The 22,172-nt window shown below is 43.4% G+C and overlaps 1 protein-coding gene across 20 annotated transcripts in view; it reads left to right on the forward strand.

The window, feature by feature from the left end:
- The window catches only part of LOC112222787 (E3 ubiquitin-protein ligase UBR5), a 43,167-nt gene that overhangs the window by 590 nt on the left and 20,405 nt on the right, over positions 1-22,172 (forward strand). For 13 of the 20 annotated variants that reach the window (XM_042304800.1, XM_042304811.1, XM_042304804.1 and 10 more), the window contains exons 2-33: positions 2,678-2,722; positions 2,880-2,961; positions 3,239-3,315; positions 5,489-5,611; positions 6,253-6,547; positions 6,816-6,975; positions 7,284-7,433; positions 8,057-8,268; positions 8,552-8,668; positions 13,189-13,454; positions 13,800-13,917; positions 14,100-14,284; positions 14,519-14,628; positions 15,014-15,126; positions 15,439-15,600; positions 15,821-15,932; positions 16,051-16,205; positions 16,350-16,547; positions 16,860-17,070; positions 17,363-17,489; positions 17,805-18,049; positions 18,160-18,283; positions 18,541-18,638; positions 18,871-19,028; positions 19,410-19,501; positions 19,632-19,778; positions 19,936-20,054; positions 20,206-20,332; positions 20,604-20,742; positions 21,044-21,204; positions 21,424-21,663; positions 21,873-21,996. In XM_042304800.1, coding sequence (XP_042160734.1) covers positions 2,678-2,722; positions 2,880-2,961; positions 3,239-3,315; positions 5,489-5,611; positions 6,253-6,547; positions 6,816-6,975; positions 7,284-7,433; positions 8,057-8,268; positions 8,552-8,668; positions 13,189-13,454; positions 13,800-13,917; positions 14,100-14,284; positions 14,519-14,628; positions 15,014-15,126; positions 15,439-15,600; positions 15,821-15,932; positions 16,051-16,205; positions 16,350-16,547; positions 16,860-17,070; positions 17,363-17,489; positions 17,805-18,049; positions 18,160-18,283; positions 18,541-18,638; positions 18,871-19,028; positions 19,410-19,501; positions 19,632-19,778; positions 19,936-20,054; positions 20,206-20,332; positions 20,604-20,742; positions 21,044-21,204; positions 21,424-21,663; positions 21,873-21,996 — 4,792 coding nt within the window. The remainder of the gene's footprint in view (positions 1-2,677; positions 2,723-2,879; positions 2,962-3,238; positions 3,316-5,488; positions 5,612-6,252; positions 6,548-6,815; positions 6,976-7,283; positions 7,434-8,056; positions 8,269-8,551; positions 8,669-13,188; positions 13,455-13,799; positions 13,918-14,099; positions 14,285-14,518; positions 14,629-15,013; positions 15,127-15,438; positions 15,601-15,820; positions 15,933-16,050; positions 16,206-16,349; positions 16,548-16,859; positions 17,071-17,362; positions 17,490-17,804; positions 18,050-18,159; positions 18,284-18,540; positions 18,639-18,870; positions 19,029-19,409; positions 19,502-19,631; positions 19,779-19,935; positions 20,055-20,205; positions 20,333-20,603; positions 20,743-21,043; positions 21,205-21,423; positions 21,664-21,872; positions 21,997-22,172) is intronic. The other 7 variants (XM_042304806.1, XM_024385548.2, XM_024385551.2 and 4 more) reach the window with 4 other exon arrangements.

A 22,172-nucleotide genomic window follows, 5' to 3' on the forward strand; every position in this document is an offset into this window, starting at 1 on the left:
GAACGTCAGTGATTAAGGCATTGTAATGATCCGTCATTGTTTTTTTTTTGCATTTGACATTGTATGTCATGTCAACTACCCTTTGGATATCTTATTGTCGACTATCCAGCTGGCTAGCTCAATGGAACCATTGAAGATGTAGCTAGTTAGTTAAGTGGCTAATAAGCTAGCTAATGTATTAGCTAGTAATTGCTAGATAACGTTAGCTAAGCTAGCCACACTTGTGCTAATATGTTTGCTTGCTAGTTAGGTACGGTTATCCAGCCAACCAATTGTAAGCTAACATTGGATTGCTTATTTGCTTCGATTTAGTAATCTAGCCAACCAACGACGTTAGTTAGCTAACTAACGTTAGTCGTCCAACTAATATTGTTCCTCGTGAATAAACATTAGCTCGTTTTCAACCTCATATTCTTAATCTACAGTATGAGAACAGCGCTTTTCTATGATCTGTGGTTTAAAAGAATAATGGTCCTAAAAATGCTTCTCTGTGACCATTGCAGGTAAGATTAAAAGTAAAAAAAGAATGATTTTCAAAACCTGCAACGAGTTTGTAGGCCAAGGGTGTATTTTCTTGGTCCCCACGTCACCTTGAATCACTGTTGAAGATGTCATCGGGTCGCTAGAACTTTTTAACTTTATTATTTTATAAGTACAAGACTTAGAAATGCGCCGTTTTCACATATATGCTGGACAAATAAAAAAGTGGTGGAGTTGGCCTTTAAGTTACAACACATTTTTACAGACGTTAGTTTAAGAGAGGCAAGGACTAGCTATGAACAGTTGACTGTGTATTGTGACCTGCATTTTGCTCTGCAGGTGATTTATAGTAAACCTATTTATATCATCCATTGAGATTGAACTGATTAATGGGCCATTGTACTTTAAGACAGAGATTGGGACGTTGGAAAAGCACATCTTGAATGACCTTGAATTAAAATCCAGGATATGACATTTGAAGCTAGGATTTTGTCCAGGGTCTGTACCGTTGACCACCTGCTTGGGCCTCATTGACCAAGATGGTTCAGTGGACTTGGCTGGTTCCTATTACAATCATGTTTACGCATCTTGCGATAGAATTGGCTAATGTGTAATGACAATCAATCCCCAAGTAAGCCATATCTTTTACAAGCTGCTAGCACAGGCAATGGCATGCATTCACATTTGCTATATGGTCACCATGTGCTAATATATCCTCCTACTGCTCAACTGCAGTTGTTTGTCTTACCAAAGAGGTGTTTCTTACCATAGTTGTCAAGAGGCATACTTTTATCCCAAATAAATAAGATATTTGCTTACAAGAGTATGTTGTGACTCACAATATGCCAGTCTTATGGACTGCTCGTGCCTCGACTGTTTAGGATGTCTTTTCATGACCTGGCTGAGGACACATTCTTCTCTGACCCACGTGGCTAGAACAATATTTATTATTTTTGTACAGGTTAGGAGGGGAAATTATGTTTAGTATACACAAACACATTTCTTGCAGACTAAAGGAGCCCTTCTGTCCTGTTGATGTTGGTTATTAATGGCTCTGGATGGTGTGCCTCATATATCAAGACAGTGTTGCTGGCTCATTGTTTATCTTCTGCAGAGGGACTGGTTACTGTCGCTGGACAACCGGCCGTGCCATGACTTTTAAGTCATTGCCATCCATTGGCTTGTCCACTGGGCTTGCTTGACAGGAAATGTCATTTGGCGTAGGCCTATTACTTACATTTTCACCCCTTACAGCTTGCATGCAACTGTCTGATATCCTTTCCTCCCTTTGCAACAGGTAATATTGCATCTTTGAAAAGATTTGTCCACTTTCTGTGGCAGACTTTTTGTATGATAACAGCCTTTGTGTATTGACTTGCTCCCTTGAGTATATGGATTAATTAAATGTTTGTTCACTTCACCTGTTTCCTGTCAACAACCATTGTTGTACTTAAGTCATTAGAATCAATGCTTTTAGTAGTGTAGCCTATAGCAGTTGAAGCTCTGTTTAAACAATTGTTGACCCTATTTGACCCGTCATTTCATAGCAGGCAAAATGAGTAAGGTATGCGCCTAGTTCACTCATTGAGAGAATAGATGCTAGAGCTGAAACAAGAAGTAAAGCTGTCAGCCTGTCATGTTTTACGTGACATGTTTTTTAAACATTGCTACAATCAAAGATTTTGCTGGTCTAGGATGGTGACAGTTATGGACTTGGAGTTGTACTAAATACTAACTGCTCAACTTGTACTAAAAATAATGGTCACAATAGTACTGATGTCTCCTCTGTTGGATGTAGCTCCGCTCATGCCCTGTTTCTTTGACTGGGGAAATGACCTGCCCACTAGTATCCTCTGCGTGAGTGAAGGCAACAGTCCCAATGCAGTGCAGATGGTTTTACACACCATGCTCGTAACTGTTTAACTTTACTGTTATTTAATGTGTTTTTTTATGCAGCTGGTGAGTAATTTTGATACTGTTGTCATCAGCATTCATGTATTTGAGATTCTTATTGGACTTCTTGTTAACGTCATGTAAGCAGATGCCATGCTCCTTATAGTCTACACAGAGTACAGACTAGTAGGAATGTCTTTATTGGCCATGGATTTGCAGACCATTAATTGCACAAATTCACACCGTGAACGAAAATGAACGATCTCACTGTCAATGTTTTTTATTGAATTTTTATACTTAACAGACTTCGTGAAGTGTCGGAGAAACTCAACAAATACAACTTTAACAGGTAAGACATTAATATTTTTTAAATTTTAACTGTGGAATTATCAGCAAATGTATTATTCAGCTATGTCTTTCAGCGGGGACCACACTCCACAGATATATAGCGATCTTATAGGTTTTCTACATGTTAACATTCACTACATTGTCTGTCTCTAATGCAGTCATCCACACCTCAACCTGCTGGAGCAGGCCACCTTAAAACAGTGTGTAGTTGGACCAAACCATGCTGGCTTTCTGCTTGAGGTAACATCGAAGGATTTATGTATATTACAATCAATAACATTTGAGCTGTACTGCCTCTACATTTTTGATGGAGATTGTGACTTCAAATGGCACCCTATTTCCTATACAATGCACTACTTTTGGGAAAAAAGTAGTTTCCGCTTAATTGTTTTTTTTTAAATGAATAGGAGCACCATGAATTAATAAAAAAAGATATTTATATTTTAGTGCAGTCTTTTGTGTGACATGCCATCACCTTTTCTGTTTTGATAATATGGAGTAATTTCTTTCTTTCCAGGATGGACGTGTGTGTCGGATCAGCTTTGCTGTCCAGCCTGATCGTTTGGAGCTGACCAAACCAGACGGCAACGATGGGTGAGACTGTTTACACTAGGGAAATAGTTTCATCCTAATGGACTTTAAGAGAACTTTCAATACCAGGGGTTGCATTAGCTTTCAGAAATCGGCATTTTCAAAACATATAACATAAAAAAATCTGCGTTTTAAACCATTTCACCTGCGTTTTTATATTAAAAGTCAAGTGTTTTTGTTGCTTCAGTAGAGTGATAAGGGGTGTGCAACTATGTAGTATTTCTTCACACAAAATACATTATTGCAACACATTCTGTATAATTTTTTCATCATATGACCACAGAAGTGCAAAGCTATTTGGCTAGTAAATTAGTTTTCAATGAAAAAGCAAGGTATTTCTTTGCAAAAACGATGGGTGGCCATCATATTTGTTATGTTTGTCATAGAAAGAATGTAGCCAGTGACATTTCCTAATGTTTTGCTTGATGTTAATCTTGCTTTGTAACTTGTTACTGTAAATACTACACCGGAGGAAAGTACCGAACACATCAGTCATGGCGCTGTCTGGCGATCCAATGAGAGAGCAAAGATATTTCATCCGAGTGGAGAAGTGCAGCTGAAGCACAAAATGAGTCCTTTTACATTCTTGATTTTGAGCGAACCCTGACTGAAGCCGAGCAGAATTGACAATAAGAAGTGTTTTAGATCTGCATTTACAAAACACGGCAAGATATTTTGTCTTCCTTGACTCCTGCATGCTGAAGCCTAGCAATGGTGAGTCCTGCGAGTTGAGTTCCACTGAGGTCTTACTAAGTACTTAGGCCTACTAGTAGAACTGTTTCATGATGTTATTACTTGGTCACTTAACACACTATGACAAATGAAAGACCAGAAAGTGTTGACCGTGTTAAGGTGTTTTGCATCATGGGAAATGTATGTTTTATAGATAAGTCATTTGTATTTTATTCACTTTCTGCAATTTATTGTCCCCCAAAAAACTAGGCAAAACAATGCTCGCAATGGTATCTTAGCATTTAGGAAATCTAGGCTGTGTTCTGAAAGCCAATTGCATTTATGAATCTGCTCTTTGCTTTTCTTTGTTTTATTTTGTATGAGCAAGAATGCCTTTTTAGCTGTTGCTAGGGTTAGAGTTGGTGGCCAGCTTGCATTTGTGAGTTTCATTGATACCATATGTCTTACCAGCAGAACAGCGTCAAACCATGAACTAGGCCCTCTAGTTGCAAAGCAAGCAAGTGATTCAGTCTGAGAAACACTGGTGAATGTGACTGGTTTACTTTAAGATTTTCTGCAGAGCACATGCTTTGTTGCCTGGCACGGTGAAATAAGCTGAACTTTTCAAAAGAAAATGAGATGGTTTCAGATGGTAATAGCTTTGCAGTCAGCTGCATTGTGGGTTACTGGAAAGCCTTACTGTGGAAACGAGCACTGCACATTTTCAATCAGTAACTTTGACAGACAGCTGACTGAACAAAGCTTCCACTCGGAATACTATCCAGTCACACTCCGCACTATGTATTTCAAGTTTTTACAGTGTCATACTTGTGTAATAAATGGTAAACAAATGTACATTTTTACAGGTTATTTATTTCTGCAGAAGTCTACACAATTAATTGTTAGGTTTACTATACTCAGTTGCTAAATAAAACACTTCTATATTTTGTGTGTTGCTAAAATGCCTAATACTAAAATCTATCTGCATTTTTTCATTGGGAAGCAATTCACAATATTTTGAGATACTGTGTACAAAAGAGTCATGGGTTTGAATCTCAGACAGGACAATGCTATTATGGTCAGTCTCAGACGTAATTTGGTGGCAAGTATGTTATGCAATTTACTTAAACGTAGACTGCAGCAAATTCATACATCTATGTACAATAGACATCACATTTAACACAATACACTTGATCATATTCTTATTGTAGGAGTTAGCAATCGCGGCCCTAAAAAAAAAAAACAAGAACCTTTAAAAATGGATAAGTCTTGAAGGCGGAACGAGTTGCAGCCAATTCTGATTCCCGAGGGTGTTGCCCTGCTAGCCTCTATTCCCCTGTTGTTTTTAACCTTAAACATAAAAATGTAAAAGCCCTAGACATGGGCCACAACCTGGGATTTCCACTTCCAGGTTGTCTTCTTAATCTTTGGTCCCATGTGGGACTACTAGGTATGTAGTAACTGATCTGATCTGATCTCCCGTCTTCCCGTCTTTTGTTTCCAGTTCAAAGTTGAGTGGCAGTGGTTCAGGGACAGGAAGGAGCTCCAGGCCAGGCAGGACTAGTGATCCTCCCTGGTTCCTGTCTGGCTCTGACACACTGGGCAGACTGGCAGGCAACACCCTTGGGTAAGTTCTGGCAGTAAGGGCCCTCAGGAAAAACCTCCCCTAGACACTCTCGGGTAAAGTCGTTATACGGCTTCATGTGCATTAGCGCCACTTAGGCCTAGACAAAGACGGCTGCAGGAGGACAGCTGAAGGCATTATTACTATCCAGGATTCAGGTATTGTCCATGTAAAATGAGATGGTGCAGTCAGAATCAGACCTTGTACCACAGAGTTGTCCTGGAAATTGGGACCTTCAAACCAAGGCAGCAGCAGCTCTGAGGTTAAAGGCATAAACATAAAATGCCTATTGAGCTTTGATAGAAATGTGCTGTGGGCTGATTTTGAATGACACTAGGTGAAAGCAATCTACCATCCTCCATTGTTTTTTCTACCTTATTTTTTTCTTACTTTACTGGCCCCTTAATTGAGATTTGTCGTCAAATTCATCTCTCAAAAATGACAAAAGACATTTGCTACCAAACTATCGGTTCCAAATTGCTGTATGCATAAATACCCTAGGACCTCTGCACTCTCTGTGAAAGCCAGCTGTCCCACGGTTAATTGCTAATCTAGTGCGCAGGCAGGCAGCCGTGTGTTGATTTGAGAGAGTTTCTGCTGTGTGGCTGACTGCTGTGCCTGACCTTCGCCTTGTGCTATAACAGGAGTCGCTGGAGCTCCGGGGTGAACGGTGGATCAGGTGGAGGAGGAGGAGGTGGTGGTGGTGGCGGTGGCAGCAGCAGCAGTGTAGGAGGTGCAGGGGGAGGAGGTGTAGGAGGAGCTGTCAGTGGAGGTGGTGGTGGTGGAGGCTCCTCTGGGAGGTCGTCTACAGCTGCCAGGGACTCGAGACGTCAGACCAGGGTGATCCGCACAGGGAGGGACCGGGGCTCTGGTCTCCTGGGCAGCCAGCCCCAGCCTGTCATCCCTGCCTCGGTCATCCCAGAGGAACTCATCTCCCAGGTTAGACCCAGTGTCTGTCCTCAACTACATTGATTTAAATTCTGGTAGTGAACCCACCGTATGAGTTTCTTATCACTGAATATACCATTTCAAAGAAACACTTAACAAATCAGATTTGACCGATTTTATTGCTTGACCAGAGCCCCTCGTTAATTATAACAAGGTCCTCAACACATGGCCTTCTCTTCTCTCTGGTGTTCAGTCACCACCGCCACAACGTGGTTGATTTCTGGGTGGTGATCTTCATGTTGCCTCCCCTCTTCCCCAGGCTCAGGTGGTCCTTCAGGGGAAGTCTAGGAGTGTGATCATCCGGGAGCTCCAGAGGACCAACCTGGATGTCAACCTGGCCGTCAACAACCTACTGAGCAGAGACGATGAGGACGGTGACGATGGCGATGACACAGCCAGCGAGTCCTACCTCCCTGGAGGTACCACTTTATTTCACCTTGATGTGTATTCTATAGCTTTGTCTCATTAAGATAATCTCTATTGCAAGAGACTCAGCATGGCAGCTTTGTATGAATGAGCAGAGGACTCTTAAACAGTTTGGTCTGGTTTAAGGGGGTTATGCGAAGGCTTTATGTAGATGGTATTTGCTACATTTGTGGAACCAATGGAGTTGTCCCAAAAATTCTAAATGCAAAAGTTTCTATTAATCTATGGGTTTGACCCTTGCCTGAATGGACAGTAATAGTCATGTCATAAATATCCCTCTCTTTTGCGTTGGACCTTACAGAGGACCTGATGTCCCTGCTGGACGCTGACATCCACTCAGCCCACCCCAGTGTCATCATCGATGCTGACGCCATGTTCTCTGAGGACATCAGCTACTTTGGCTACCCCTCCTTCAGACGCTCCTCCCTGTCCCGTCTGGGCTCCTCGCGAGGTAACTGACCACACGGCACTCAGAGCTGCTGCCTTAGGGACCATCATCCTCTTCTGTAGTCAGGAGGTTGAGATTGAAATCACATTTCTCTTCCTAAATAATAATAGTTGTAGTAACAAGTTACCTAAATGGAAGTAAGATTACTTTTTACCATATATAGTAGATACTTTTAGTTCTCTGATAGTTGAGGTATATCGTTAAAGTCAATGCTAGTCTTTCCTTTTCAACCTGTCGGCAAAGCCCATGTGGATGTGGTGTTGTGAATGTGTGTGGTGTGAATGTGTGCTGCATGGCCATAATACCTGTTCTTCAGTGAGCCCTCTGAGAAAGGCCCGCTAGACCCTGTCATTACAGGCACCACTTTCTACTGCAGCCGTATGCTGTAGGATAAACCCTCTCCCCTGTAATGTATGTCTATCTCTAATCTATCCTGACCTGTCTTCCTACCTCACATTTTAACATGTGAGTGTGCAGACAGACACCACTATTAACTAACTTTCACCTTTTTACTGCCAAAACCCTCTTATTTGCATAATTCTTTTAAAAAATCTATTTTGTTGACGGGTCTTCCCCAGAGAGTGGCTTACTTTTATCCCACTGGTGTGACCCCATTGCCATACCAGTTCTCCTTCTTCCCTTAGAGCGTGACTCAGAGCTGTTGCGTGAGCGTGAGTCTGTGTTGAGGTTGCGGGAGCGGAGGTGGCTGGATGGGGCCTCATTTGACACAGAGAGGGGCTCCACCAGCCGCGAGGGGGAGCCCAGCCTGGACAAGAAGAACATCCCCGTCCAGAGCCCTGTCTCTCTGGGCGAGGAGCTGCAGTGGTGGCCTGACAAGGTGGGAGAATAGGGACATTGATCGATTGGTTGATATAATAATTTGATTAATGGGAAGGTCCACTCTTTTTGGTGTTCATTCAGATGTGATGTCAATAAAGCTTGTTCAGGGAACATGACAGCATTCATTATCACGTTAATGGGTTTCCCACTTGGTTTATTTCTATCGATATGTTTTAATAGTTTTCGCTAGGTCTATATGCTCAATATTGTTTTGGGTTAATGTGCACAGATCAGGTTAGCAAATATTTCTAAGTAATGTTTCTGTTGGTGTTTTGGTCCAGGATGGTGTAAAGTTTGTGAGTATCGGGTCCTTGTTCTCTGAGCTGGTGGCAGTGAGCTCTAAGGGGGAACTCTACCAGTGGAAGTGGAGTGAACCAGAACCATACAGAAACACACAGGTAAACAGCAGTACTGTACAACAAGCCAACAGGACTGATTGCATGAAAAATGTGAAGGATTCAGCAGCAGCCTTTATCAAATCAAATGATTTATCAGAGACCAGTGCTGTACACTAAGAACACTAACTCTCCTCCTGAGGACTACTTGGCAAATAAGTGTTTAAATTCAAACACACGTTTTATTTGCAAACCCACCTTAATGTGTGTGTGTGTGTATATATATATATATATATATTAGAGGTTGACCGATTATGATTTTTCAACGCCGACCCTGGTTTTTGGAGGACCAAAAAAAGCAGACACCGATTTGATTTATTTGTAATAATGACAATTACAACAATACTGAATGAACTTATTTTGACTTAATATAATACATCAATAAAATCAATTTAGCCTCAAATAAATAATTAAACATGTTCAATTTGGTTTAAATAATGCAAATAACAGTGTTGGAGAAGAAAGTAAAAGTGCAATATGTGCCATGTAAAAAAGCTACCGTTTAAGTTACTTGCGCAGAACATGAGAATATATGAAAGCTGGTGGTTCCTTTTAACATGAGTCTTCAATATTCCCGGGTAAGAAGTTTTAGGTTGTAGTTATTATAGGATTTATAGGACTATTTCTTTCTATACCATTTGTATTTCATATACCTTTCACTATTGGATTTTCTTATAGGCACTTTAGTATTGCCAGTGTAACAGTATAGCTTCTGTCCCTCTCCTCGCCCCTACCTGGGCTCAAACCAGGAACACATCGACAACAGCCACCCTCGAAGCATCGTTACCCATCGCCCCAAAAAAGCCGCGGCCCTTGCAGAGCAAGGGGAACAACTACTTCAAGGTCTCAGAGCGAGTGACGTCACCGATTGAAATGCTATTAGCGCGCACCCCGCTAACTAGCTAGCCATTTCTCACTGGTTGCACCAGCCTAATCTCGGGTGTTGATTGGCTTGAAGTCATAAACAGCTCAATGCTTGAAGCACAGCAAAGAGCTGCTGGCAAACGCACGAAAGTGCTGTTTGAATGAATGCTTACGAGCCTGCTGCTGCCTACCACCGCTCAGTCAGACTGCTCTATCAAATCATATACTTAATTATAACGTAACACACAGAAATACGAGCCTTCGGTCATTAATATAGTAAAATCTGTAAACTATAATTTCGAAAACAAAACGTTTATTCTTTCAGTGAAATACGGAACCGTTCTGTATTTTATCTAACTGGTGGCATCCCTAAGTCTAAATATTGCTGTTACATTGTACAACCTTCAATGTTATGTCATAATTATGTAAAATTCTGGCAAATTAATTACGGTCTTTGTTAGGAAGAAATGGTCTTCAAACAGTTAGCAACGAGCCAGGCAGCTCAAACTGCTGCATATACCCTGACTGCTTGCACGGAATGCAAGAGAAGTGACACAATTTCCCTAGTTAAATGTTATGTTACCAGGCAATATTTTTGTGTGTTTTTTTGTGTGAATTTTACCCCTTTTTCTCCCCAATTTCGTGAGGAGTCACTGGTGCGCAATCAGACAAGGATATCCCTACCGGCCAAGACTTCCCTAACCCGGACGACGCTAGGCCAATTGTGCGTCGCCCCACGGACCTCCCAGGGTCTCTGGTGGCACAGCTGGCGCTGCAGTACAGCGCCCTTAACCACTGCGCCACCCGGGAGGCCTGTTAGTAGGCAATATTAACTAAATATGCAGGTTTAAAAATAAATACACTTGTGTATTGATTTTAACCTCTCTGGGAAATGTGGGACGGTAGCGTCCCACTTGGCCAAAAGCCATAGAAAATGCAGAGCGCCAAATTCAAATAAATTCCTATAAATCAAACATTTCACGAAATCACACATGTATCAAACAGTACACAGGAAGTGACACTCGTTCAAGATGGCTGTACTTCATTACACAAAGGAATAACCTCAACCAATTTCTAAAGACTCATGACATCCAGTGGAAGCGGTAGGAACTGCAAGCAAGTCTCTTAAATGTAATCCCAATGAAAACTCATTGAAAAGAGGGTGACCTCAAAATAAATAAAAATCTGAATGGTTTGTCCTCGGGGTTTTGCCTGCTACATAAGTTCTGTTATACTCAGACATGATTCAAACAGTTTTAGAAACTTCAGAGTGTTTTCTCCCCAAATCTACTAATAATATGCAAATCTTATCTTCTGGGGATGAGTAGCAGGCAGTTGAAATTTGGCATGCTTTTCATCCAAAATTCCAAATGCTGCCGCCTATCCTAGGGAAGTTAAAGGCATTGATGTTTATGGTTAGGTACACAGTGGTGCAACGACAGTGCTTTTTTTTGCGAATGCGCTTGCTGAATCATAACCCGTTTGGCAAAGTAGGCTGTGATTCGATGAGGAATTAACAGGAAGTGCATCGATTAGGCAGCGCAGGACACTAGATAAACTAGTAATATCATCAACCATGTGTAGTTAACTAGTGATTATGTTAAGATTGATGGTTTTTTATAAGATAAGTTTAATGCTAGCTAGCAACTTACCATGGCCTCTTGCTGCAGTCGCGTAACAGGTAGTCAGCCTGCCACAAAGGCTCCTCGTGGAGTGCAATGTAAGGCAGGTGGTTAGTGCGTTGGACTTGTAACCGGAAGGTTGCAAGATCCTCGAGCTGACAAGGTAAAAATGTCATTATGCCCCCGAACAAGGCAGTTAACCCACCATTCCTAGGCCATAATTGAAAATAAGAATGTGTTCGTAACTCACTTGCCTAGTTAAATAAAGGTTAAAAAAAAAAATGTAAAAAATTGTCCACAATCGGTGTCCAAAAACACAGATTGTTATGAACCTGAAATCGGCCCTAATTAATCGGCCATTCTGATTAATCGGTCGACCTCTAAATTGTGTGTATATATATATATATATATATATATATATATATATATATATATATATATATATATATATATATATATATATATACATACATACATACATACATATACATATATATATACATACATACATACATACATACAGTTGAAGTCGGAAGTTTACATACACTTAGGTTGGAGTCATTAACAAGTTTTTCAACCACTCCACAAATTTCTTGTTAACAAACTATAGTTTTGGCAAGTCGGTTAAGTGGGTCAGAAGTTTACATACACTAAGTTGACTGCCTTTAAACAGCTTGGAAAATTCCAGAAAATGATGTCATGGCTTTAGAAGCTTCTTTTAGGCTAATTGACATAATTTGAGTCAATTGCAGGTATACCTGTGGATGTATTTCAAGGCCTACCTTCAAACTCAGTGCCTCTTTGCTTGACATCATGGGAAAATCAAAAGAAATCAGCAAAGATCTCAGAAAAAAAGAATTGTAGACCTCCACAAGTCTGGTTCATCATTTGGAGCAATTTCCAAATGCCTGAAGGTACCACGTTCATTTGTACAAACAATAGTACAGAAGTATAAACGCCATGGGACCACGCAGCTGTCATACTGCTCAGGAAGGAGACACGTTCTGTCTCCTAGAGATGAACGTACTTTGGTGTGAAAAGTGCAAATCAATCCCAGAACAACAGCAAAGGACCTTGTGAAGATGCTGGAGAAAACGGGTACAAAAATGTCTATCCACAGTAAAACGTGTCCTATATCGACAAACCTGAAAGGCCGCTCGGCAAGGAAAAAGCCACTGCTCCAAAACCGCCATAAAAAAGCCAGACTACAGCAGACTACAAAAATCTAACTGTTTGGCCATAAGGACCATTGTTATGTTTGGAGGAAAAAGGGGGAGGGTTGCAAGCCAAATAACACCATCCCAACCTTGAAGCAAGGGGGTGGCAGTATCATGTTGTGGGGGTGCTTTGCTGCAGGAGGGACTGGTGCACGTTACAAAATAGATGGCATTATTAGGAGGGGAAATCATGTGGATATATTGAAGCAACATCTCAAGACATCAGTCCAGGAAGTTAAAACTTGGTCGCAAATGGGTCTTTCAAATGGACAATGACCCCAAGCACACTTTCAAAGTTGTGGCAAAATGGCTTAAGGACAACCAAGGCCACTCCAATGCCTTGACATCCACAGAGCCCAGTCCTATAGAACATTTGTGGACTGAACTGAAAAAGCGTTTGCGAGCAAGGAGGCCTACAAACCTGACTCGGTTACACTAGCTCTGTCAGGAGGAATGGGACAAAATTCACCCAATTTATTGTGGAAGGCTACCCGACGCGTTTGACCCAAGTAAAACAATTTAAAGGCAATGCTACCAAATACTAATTGAGTGTATGTAAACTTCTGACCCACTGGGAATGTGATGAAATAAGTAAAAGCTGAAATAAATCATTCTCTACTATTATTCTGACATTTCACATTCTTCAAATAATGTGGTGATCCTAACTGACCTAAGACAGGGAATTTTTACTTGGATTAAATGTCAGGAATTGTGTAACTGAGTTTAAACAGATTTGGGTAAGGTGTATGTAAACTTCTGACCTCAACTGTATATGTGTGTATATTTCTATATATATTTTTAAATCAACTCTTCCAATCAGAACCCTTCTATCCGCCACCCCCGAGTGTCCTTCCTGGGCCTGACCAATGAGAAGATCACCCTGCTGTCTGCTAACAGCATCAGAGCCACCGTGGCCACGGAGACCAATAAGGTGGCGACCTGGATGGATGACACCTTGAGCAGCGTGGCGTCCAAGCTGGAGCACAGTGCCCAGGCCTACCCTGAGCTGCAGGGGGAGCGCATTGTGTCTTTGCACTGCTGTGCCCTCTACACCTGCGCCCAGTTGGAGAGCAGCCTGTACTGGTGGTGAGTTACAGTAGTTAATCCTCTCCTCTCGGACAATGGCACACCTGGGTTCAAATGGTATTTGTTTTTCCTGAAATAGTTTGTGCATTTTGATTGAGCTTTCCTGAAGTGCCAGATTGGCTGGATTTGCACTGGGATTGTGCCAAGCAAGCTCAATCAAGTGCAGCTTAAGTATTTGAAAAATAACAATTACTTGTTGAACTCAGGCAGTGGCTGGCCGGAGGCCCTCGCTCTACTCAAATCTGCAGTGCAAATGTAGAACTCGGTCCTTGAGAGATCTATGCGTGCAAGAAGGTTAAGCTGGCTGTTAGTGGTTTATGTTTTGAAATGTTTGTGTTTCCTCAGGGGTGTTGTGCCTTTTAGTCAACGGAAAAAGATGCTTGAAAAGGCTAGAGCCAAGAACAAGAAGCCAAAGTCGAGTGCCGGCATCTCCTCAATACCCAACATCACCGTGGGAACGCAGGTGACAAAACATAACATAAAACCAAGACTATGGGAGCATTAGAACCCTGTGTATAAATGTTCCTTTCTTCATCCTGAAATGTTTTTGTTCTCTGCACCTGTGAATCCGGTTGGATGTCTGTTGCGTACACTCGTACACTGCTTTTGAACGAATGTGAACAGGTGTTTGTGTCCTCTCTCCAGGTGTGCCTGAGGAATAACCCCCTCTACCACGCCGGTGCCGTTGCCTTTTCTGTCAACGCTGGGATCCCCAAGGTGGGACTGCTCCTTGAGTCTGTCTGGAACATGAACGACAGCTGCAGGTTCCAGCTGCGATCACCAGAGAGCCTCAAGAACATGGACAAGACCATCAAGACACAGGAGATCAAGTGAGTTAGCTTCCATTTCAGAGAGCAGCTGGCCTCAATTCGCTCCCTGCCCCTTTCCTTTTGCCCTAACCCTTCTATGTTGGCAGATTTGCAAATATCAAAGGGTTAGGCCCAACGGGAAGGGGTAGGGAGTGAATTGGGTTCAGCTGTTCCCTTTTTAAGCCACTACAAATGTAAATCAATGGCCCTCGTCTCCAACACTCATGAACTCAGTCCTACCCATTCTCTCCTTAGAACGGAGAGCAAGCCGGAGTTGGTAAAGACTGAGATGGGCCCCCCTCCTTCCCCGGCCTCCACCTGCAGTGACACCTCCTCCATCGCTAGCAGTGCCTCGCTGCCCTACAGTATGTCACATTACTAGCTATTATACTAACCTCTGTCTTGCTCTAATATTATAATGACTCATTTGCCTTTTAAAATGGATGGTGTGGCAATTTGCAGGTCTCTTTATATTTCTATACATTTAAAAAAGTTTATCTTGTTTGTTTGTCTCTAGTTGTCTGATAATGGAATCTGCCATGTCTGCTTACGAGACCAGGGTTGAATACTATTTTTAGCTTGCCTGGTACAATGGAACCCCAATAGATTAGTGCTGAAAGTGCAAACCCTGCCCATCTTGCACAGAGGACAAGCTAAATCAAGCACGCCAAGTATTTTACATGTTTGTTAACCCAGGTCTGGTCTGCTTGCTGTTGTATAAATATCCTAACGTGTCGTCTGCCCTTACAGAACGAAGACGCTCGACCCCGGCTCCCAAAGAGGAGGAGAAGGTGAACGAGGAGCAATGGCCTCTTCGGGAAGTGGTGTTTGTGGAGGATGTTAAAAACGTCCCTGTGGGAAAGGTGGGTGTGGCTACAGGAAGGGACCAGACCCTAACACACTCTGGCAGGCTGGGGGATAGACGCCATTGTTTTGTTTTTATTAACACTGTAAAATATCAAGTTTTATCACATATTTGTTATTTCTTGAATCTTCTAGTCTATATTTTTCAGAGTAATTTAATATTTCTGTTTTCATTGACATTTAAAGAAATGCCTACGAGCAGAACTCAAAGCCGTAGTATCATGTTCTGTATCCTGTGGATTGTCTGTTCGTTGTTATTTTGGTGTCTTCATGACGGCCCTATTTGCAACAGCTCCGTCTTTTAACTTCAGGTGCTGAAAGTGGACGGTGCGTATGTAGCTGTGAAGTTTCCAGGGACGTCAAGCAGCGTGAGCACACAGCCGAGTCAGACTAGTGCTCCAGCTCCCATCACTGACTCTGACCCCTCCTCACTGCTGCAGGACTGTAGGCTGCTCAGAATAGACGAGTTACAGGTACGACTATTGGACGCTCACTTACACTCACATACTTATAACAGTATAGTGTAGTTATTATTACTCTCATACAAATGTGTTATTTCAGTGATGGTTTAATGTTTGCAATTATTTAATGAATCTAAGCACAATTTTACAATAAAAGTATCTGTCATTGTAGTATTACATCTGTTGTATAAATGTTGTTTGTCTAAAAGCTGGTGCCTCTTTTAATCAACAGGTGGTAAAAACTGGTGGAACTCCTAAAGTTCCAGATTGCTTCCAGCGTACACCTAAAAAACTCTGCATCCCAGAGAAGGCTGAGATTCTGGCTGTGAATGTTGACTCCAAAGGTAAGACATTGGATAACAATACAATGTCGTAATTCATGTTGGTGCCGATAATGTTTAAGTGCGGATATTAATGAATTCTATGTGTATTTCTGACTTGCTGTGTTGTCTACCCCTTCAGGAGTTCACGCAGTGCTGAAGACTGGTAACTGGGTGAGGTACTGTATCTTTGACCTGGCCACAGGCAAAGCAGAGCAGGAGAATAACTTCCCCACCAGTAACCTGGCCTTCCTGGGGCAGAGTGAACACAATGTAGCGATCTTCACCGCAGGACAGGTCAGCACCTCTCCGCTACTCAATACAACCTTTTCTAATATAGCCATGCTTCATGTATTGCGAAAAGGTTGTGTAGGCAATTGCATATCCAACAATTTCCCCATTTTTCTAAGCACATTTAGATTTTCATCATTTTATTACCAGGACTCTCCAGTCATCCTTCGGGATGGAAACGGCACAATTTACCCAATGGCCAAAGACTGTATGGGCGGGATCCGAGACCCTGAGTGGTTGGACCTGCCGCCCATCGCCAGCCTGGGCATGGGGGTACACTCCTTGGCCAACCTCCCCACCAACTCAACCATCAAGAAGAAAGCTGCTATTATCATATTAGCTGTGGAGGTTAGCAAAATCAGTTATAGGTCAATGGGGATTGTTTAGTTGATGGTCAATTTGTTACTGGGAGGATCATAACTTTCACAGGTTTCCCTAGATTGAGCTTACTTCTAGACAAAAACATGCTCAATATAGGATCTACATTGAAAGTGCTTTTTAGCCAAGCAAAATACTGTTTTTAACCCAAGAAACTGTTCCTTATTGTGATCTTTTGATAACTAAATGCTTTTGTATTTTGCATGTTTTTATTCCCGCGGTAAAGGGTATTGATACGCTGTGCTGATGCGCTTTAAATAACATTGTTCAACTTGTTTCCAGAAGCAGACGTTGATGCAGCACGTGCTGCGTTGTGACTTTGATGCCTGTCGTCAGTACCTGGTCAACCTGGAGCAGGCTGTTCTCCTGGAGCAGAGTCCCCACGTTCTCCACTCCTTTCTGGGCCACCGCTGCGACGGCAACCGCAACATCCTCCACGCCTGCGTCTCCGTCTGCTTCCCCGTCAGCAACAAGGAGACCAAGGAGGAGGAAGGTAAACCACGGCTAGAGTGCTGGGTGGTGTATACAGCGAGATGAAACCTTGCAAAGTCAAACAAATGGAGTTCGACCTGAAAGGCAATCGTATCTGTTCTACACAATATATTCCAATCTGAACGTTCTGTGCGGTTAACCCAGCGTCAAGACTCCTGAACTCTCCAAAGTCAGTGTCAGTTTTGAGCCATCCTCTTATCTTTCCCGTCTCCCGTTTGCCTTCCATTATTTCACCATTCTCCGTCTCCCTGTGTCTGTATATGTGTGGTAACTGTTGGGCTGGTGTTTTCCAGAAGCTGAACGGTCTGAGAGGAATACGTTTGCAGAGAGACTGTCAGCAGTGGAGGCCATCGCCAACGCAATCTCCGTGGTGTCTAGCAACAGCTCTGGGAACAGGACGGGCTCTTCTAGCAGCAGAGGGTAAGTAACTTATACAAATCTAAGTGTACTGTTTTTAAGTTGACTATTTTATTTCAGGGTACATGTTCACAATGAAAAACACTAAAGAACTGGATTATATTAACTGATTGTTCCATAATGCACAAGAAGTGAAATAATATTACTGAGCCTATTGGCTTTTTTCCAATTAGAAAATCTGTCAGAATTCCTGTCAGGATGCCATTTACGACACTTGAGACCAAGAACACCATCTCCGTGCCCATTTATGTCTACATGTCAGTCTCATTGTCTTTCCACCACTCATGTAACCTGTTAATTGTGTTTTGTCTGGCGCAGGCTGCGTCTGAGGGAGATGATGAGGCGCTCTCTGAGAGCAGCGGGGCTTGGCCGTCACGAGTCTGGCCCCTCCAGCGACCACCAGGACCCTGTGTCCCCACCTATCGCCCCTCCCAGCTGGGTGCCTGACCCCCCTCCCATGGACCCAGATGGTGACATAGACTTCATCCTGGCCCCTGCAGTGGGATCTCTTACCACAGCCTCAACAGGGACCAGCCAGGGCCCCAGCACCTCCACTATACCAGGTCAGATACCTATTTTGATACATCACCTAGCTAGCCACTATACCAGGTCAAATACCTAGCCTGTGTGATACTAAATGTCACCCAATTCTCTGTTTCTCCTCCTGCCCCAGGCCCCTCCTCCGAGCCTTCGGTGGTGGAGTCTAAAGACCGCAAGGCCAACGCCCACCTCATCCTCAAACTGATGTGTGACAGCATGGTTCTCAGGCCACACCTCCGCGAGCTGCTATCCGCCAAGTAAAGACACATTGTTTTTTTCTTTCTTTAAAAAAACAGAAGGAGCATTCCGTTCTTGTTTTGTTTATGATAGAGGCAGGTGTGATTTGGATGAGATAAGGCCAGTGGGTCTGGGCAAGCCTTTTTAATTCTATAACACAGTAATGCCTTGTTTCATTAAAATACTGAACTAAACTATTGCTCTCAAACTCAAAAGATGCTTTCTCTTGTTTGTCCCCCTTCCCCCCCTTTCTGTTGCTAAACTGTGTGTTTGACAGGGATGCCCGTGGAATGACCCCATTCATGCTGGCAGTCAGCGGGAGAGCTTACCCAGCTGCCATTACTGTTCTGGAGGCTGCTCAGAAAATGGCCAAGGGTACATCACTATACTGTTCATGTCTTTAGTTGAGAAAGAGGAGACTTTGACAGCACTACTAATGAATATAAACGCTGACATGTTGATGTAATGCCATCTGCAGTCATTAATTTATACATGAAGAAGTGAATTATATATGTGCTGTGTTTAAGGAGGGCAGAATTTTTTTTAAATTGTGGATATACTTCCAAAATCCAGATTTTAATATTCCGTTGCAAAACCTGTTGTGTAGTGGGAGACCCCGGCATGACTGAGAAGGTGGAAGCAGACTCTGTGTTCATGGAGATGATTTGTCCCACGGGGACCAACCCTGACGACTCTCCTCTCTACGTCCTCTGCTGCAACGACACCTGCAGCTTCACCTGGACAGGAGCTGAACACATCAACCAGGTGAGGGACACACACACCAAGTGGGTCACTTGGGAGGACAATCAAATCAAATCAAATTTTATTTGCCACATACACATGGTTAGCAGATGTTAATGCGAGTGTAGCGAAATGCTTGTGCTTCTAGTTCCGACAATGCAGTAATAACCAACAAGTAATCTAACTAACAATTCCAAAACTACTGTCTTATACACAGTGTAAGGGGATAAAGAATATGTACATAAGGATATATGAATGAGTGATGGTACAGAGCAGCATAGGCAAGATACAGTAGATGATATCGATATTGTGCAACACGCACAACAAATGAGTCAGCCGTTTACACTGGTTTGCCATTTCACAGATGGGAATCTTTGCTGACCATTTACTCTCTGTCCCATCTAGGATATCTTTGAGTGCCGGACCTGCGGCCTGTTGGAGTCTCTCTGCTGCTGCACTGAGTGCGCCAGGGTGTGTCACAAAGGACATGACTGCAAGTATGTACTTCACTCTTCATCCTAGTGTTAGTGGATTTTATTACTTACATCCCGGTTTTATACTGTTGTAATGCATCACTGCATCTGATACAGGGGATTTGCACCAGGCCTTTAATGTCTTTCTCCCCAGACTCAAGAGGACCTCTCCCACTGCGTACTGTGACTGCTGGGAGAAGTGTAAGTGTAAGACGCTGATCGCTGGACAGAAAGCTGCTCGTCTGGACCTGCTGTACAGACTGCTCACCACCACTAACCTGGTCACCAGTCCAAACAGCCGGTAAACACACACACCGACTACTGACTGTAGGCTGTATTTTCTGTTCATTGATAACACGTTTTTAAATCCAATGTTGGTTCTCTTCATTCAATCTGTAAGGTGTTTTTTCGTGGGCTTTAGTAACGTGTTTTTCCTTTCCTCTCTGGCTGGCCAACAGGGGGGAGCATATCCTTCTGTTCCTGGTGCAGACTGTTGCTAGGCAGAGTGTGGAGCACTGCCAGTACCGGCCCCCTCGCATCAGAGAGGACAGGAACCGCAAGGCTGCCAATGCTGAAGGTGGGTGGAGGTTTATTACTGTTGTCAGGCCTGGTTTCACTTCAAGGAACACTGAAAGTCTAGCATGATGGCTCAATGTTTATTTTCATTCGCATCAATTCTCTATTCTAAGAGACAATTCTAATGGTTTGTTGTCCTCCCTGTGTGTCAGACTCTGACATGCCGGACCATGACCTGGAACCTCCACGCTTCGCCCAGCTGGCCCTGGAGAGGGTGCTGCAGGACTGGAATGCTCTCAAGTCCATGATAATGTTCGGATCCCAGGAGAATAAAGACCCGTGAGTTCTCTAGCCCTGCCTGCCTTGACTAGCTCAGTGTCACCTCTCAAACCTCTCTGTCCAACCCTCCAACCGCTTTCTTTTTATCCCGCCATCCCTCCAACCTCTGTCCAATTTATACTTCCTTTACCTTAACTATTTTAGACAGCTGAAGCAAGCACGCACATTTCCTGAAGAAAATGTACTATATCGGATGAGCAGCTGTTTTACCAGTTATGAGTCCTCTTAGTAGTATCACCTTTAACTCTGGCGTCCTGGTTGTGTGTTCTAGGTTGAGTGCCAGCAGCCGTATCGCCCATCTCCTTCCGGAGGAGCAGGTGTACCTGAACCAGCAGAGTGGCACCATCCGCCTGGACTGCTTCACACACTGCCTCATTGTCAAGTGTGCCCCTGACATTACAGTAAGTCGGGTCAGTCTATTCCCCCTTAAATTACTCAGAGCATCAGGAGTCAGTCAACTACAGTTGTAACACCTACAGAAGTCCTCTTTCTGGGTCGGATTCTCACACAGATTAAGCCTAGTCCTGGACTCCACCTATTTCATTGGATAATTTAATTTGTGTCAGAGAAACTTGCCCAGAGGGTACACCACCTCCTATCTGTGGCAAGTGCAACATTATCCCTCTAGGTGTTCTAACTATGTGGAGTGAACCTGAAGGTGGTCTGTGTGCATAAATTAACCGTCTCTGAATCTTCTGTTGTCTCCTGTAGTTTATTGACACCCTGCTGGGGACCTTGGTGAAGGAGCTGCAGAACAAGTACACTCCTGGCCGGAGAGAGGAGGCCGTCGTCGTCACCAGGAGGTTCCTGCGCTCCGTGGCCAGGGTGTTTGTCATCCTCAGCGTCGAGATGGCTTCGTCCAAAAAGAAAAAGTATGAGTGCCAAATCCAGATTGAGTTCCATTTTCCTGTTGTATAGGGCTGGTCCTTTAGTTTAGGTGGTTTTAAAGGACTGGACTAGCCCTTTAGTGGATTTAAACACATTTTATTTGTCTTGTACTGCTCCCCAGTCCTAGGTGAATATAAACATAGCAGCAAGGACTGATTTGATACTTCCAGTTGACATCTAATCTCTTTTCTGGTTTCTTCCAGTAACTTCATCCCCCAGCCCATTGGGAAGTGCAGGCGTGTGTTCCAGGCCCTGCTGCCCTATGCGGTGGAGGAGCTGTGCAATGTGGCGGAGTCGCTCATCGTGCCTGTGAGGATGGGCATCGCCCGGCCCACCGCCCCCTTCACCCTGGCCAGCACCAGCATCGACGCCGTGCAGGGCAGCGAGGAACTCTTCTCTGTGGAACCCTTGCCACCGAGACCCTCCCCAGACCAGTCCAGCAAGTGAGTGGTTTTACTCTGCATTCGCACAGACCGACATGCAGACTGTGTTTTCCACCACAGCTCTGTTGATTTGGAGGTCTTTGTGACCTTCCCCTGGGGAAAATATAATCTAGGGAAACACTTCTGCCGTGTATATATTGGTTTAAAGTGGCTTGGATTTAAACATTGCATTGTTAACTCAAATGGTCTTGTTTGCCTGTATGTGTCAGTTCTAGTCAGACTGCATCGTCCTACATCATCAGGAACCCCCAGCCTCGCCGCAGCAGCCAGTCCCAGCCGGTCAGAGGGCGAGACGAGGAGCAGGATGACATTGTGTCTGCTGACGTTGAAGAGGTGAAGAGTTTCACTAGAAACGGAACATATCACTTGGGGGGGCAGCAAAGATCAAAGTGTTGGGTGTAATCAGGGTTGCTGTCAGTTTAATTGGAATTTCAATTTACTTCTGAAATTGACTGAATTGAAATGGAATTGAACCTAACACTTGATTGTCATGTGCTTTCTCTGTACTG

This window comes from Oncorhynchus tshawytscha, linkage group LG23 (assembly GCF_018296145.1).
Source record: "Oncorhynchus tshawytscha isolate Ot180627B linkage group LG23, Otsh_v2.0, whole genome shotgun sequence".
In the NCBI taxonomy this organism is placed as follows: domain Eukaryota; kingdom Metazoa; phylum Chordata; class Actinopteri; order Salmoniformes; family Salmonidae; genus Oncorhynchus; species Oncorhynchus tshawytscha.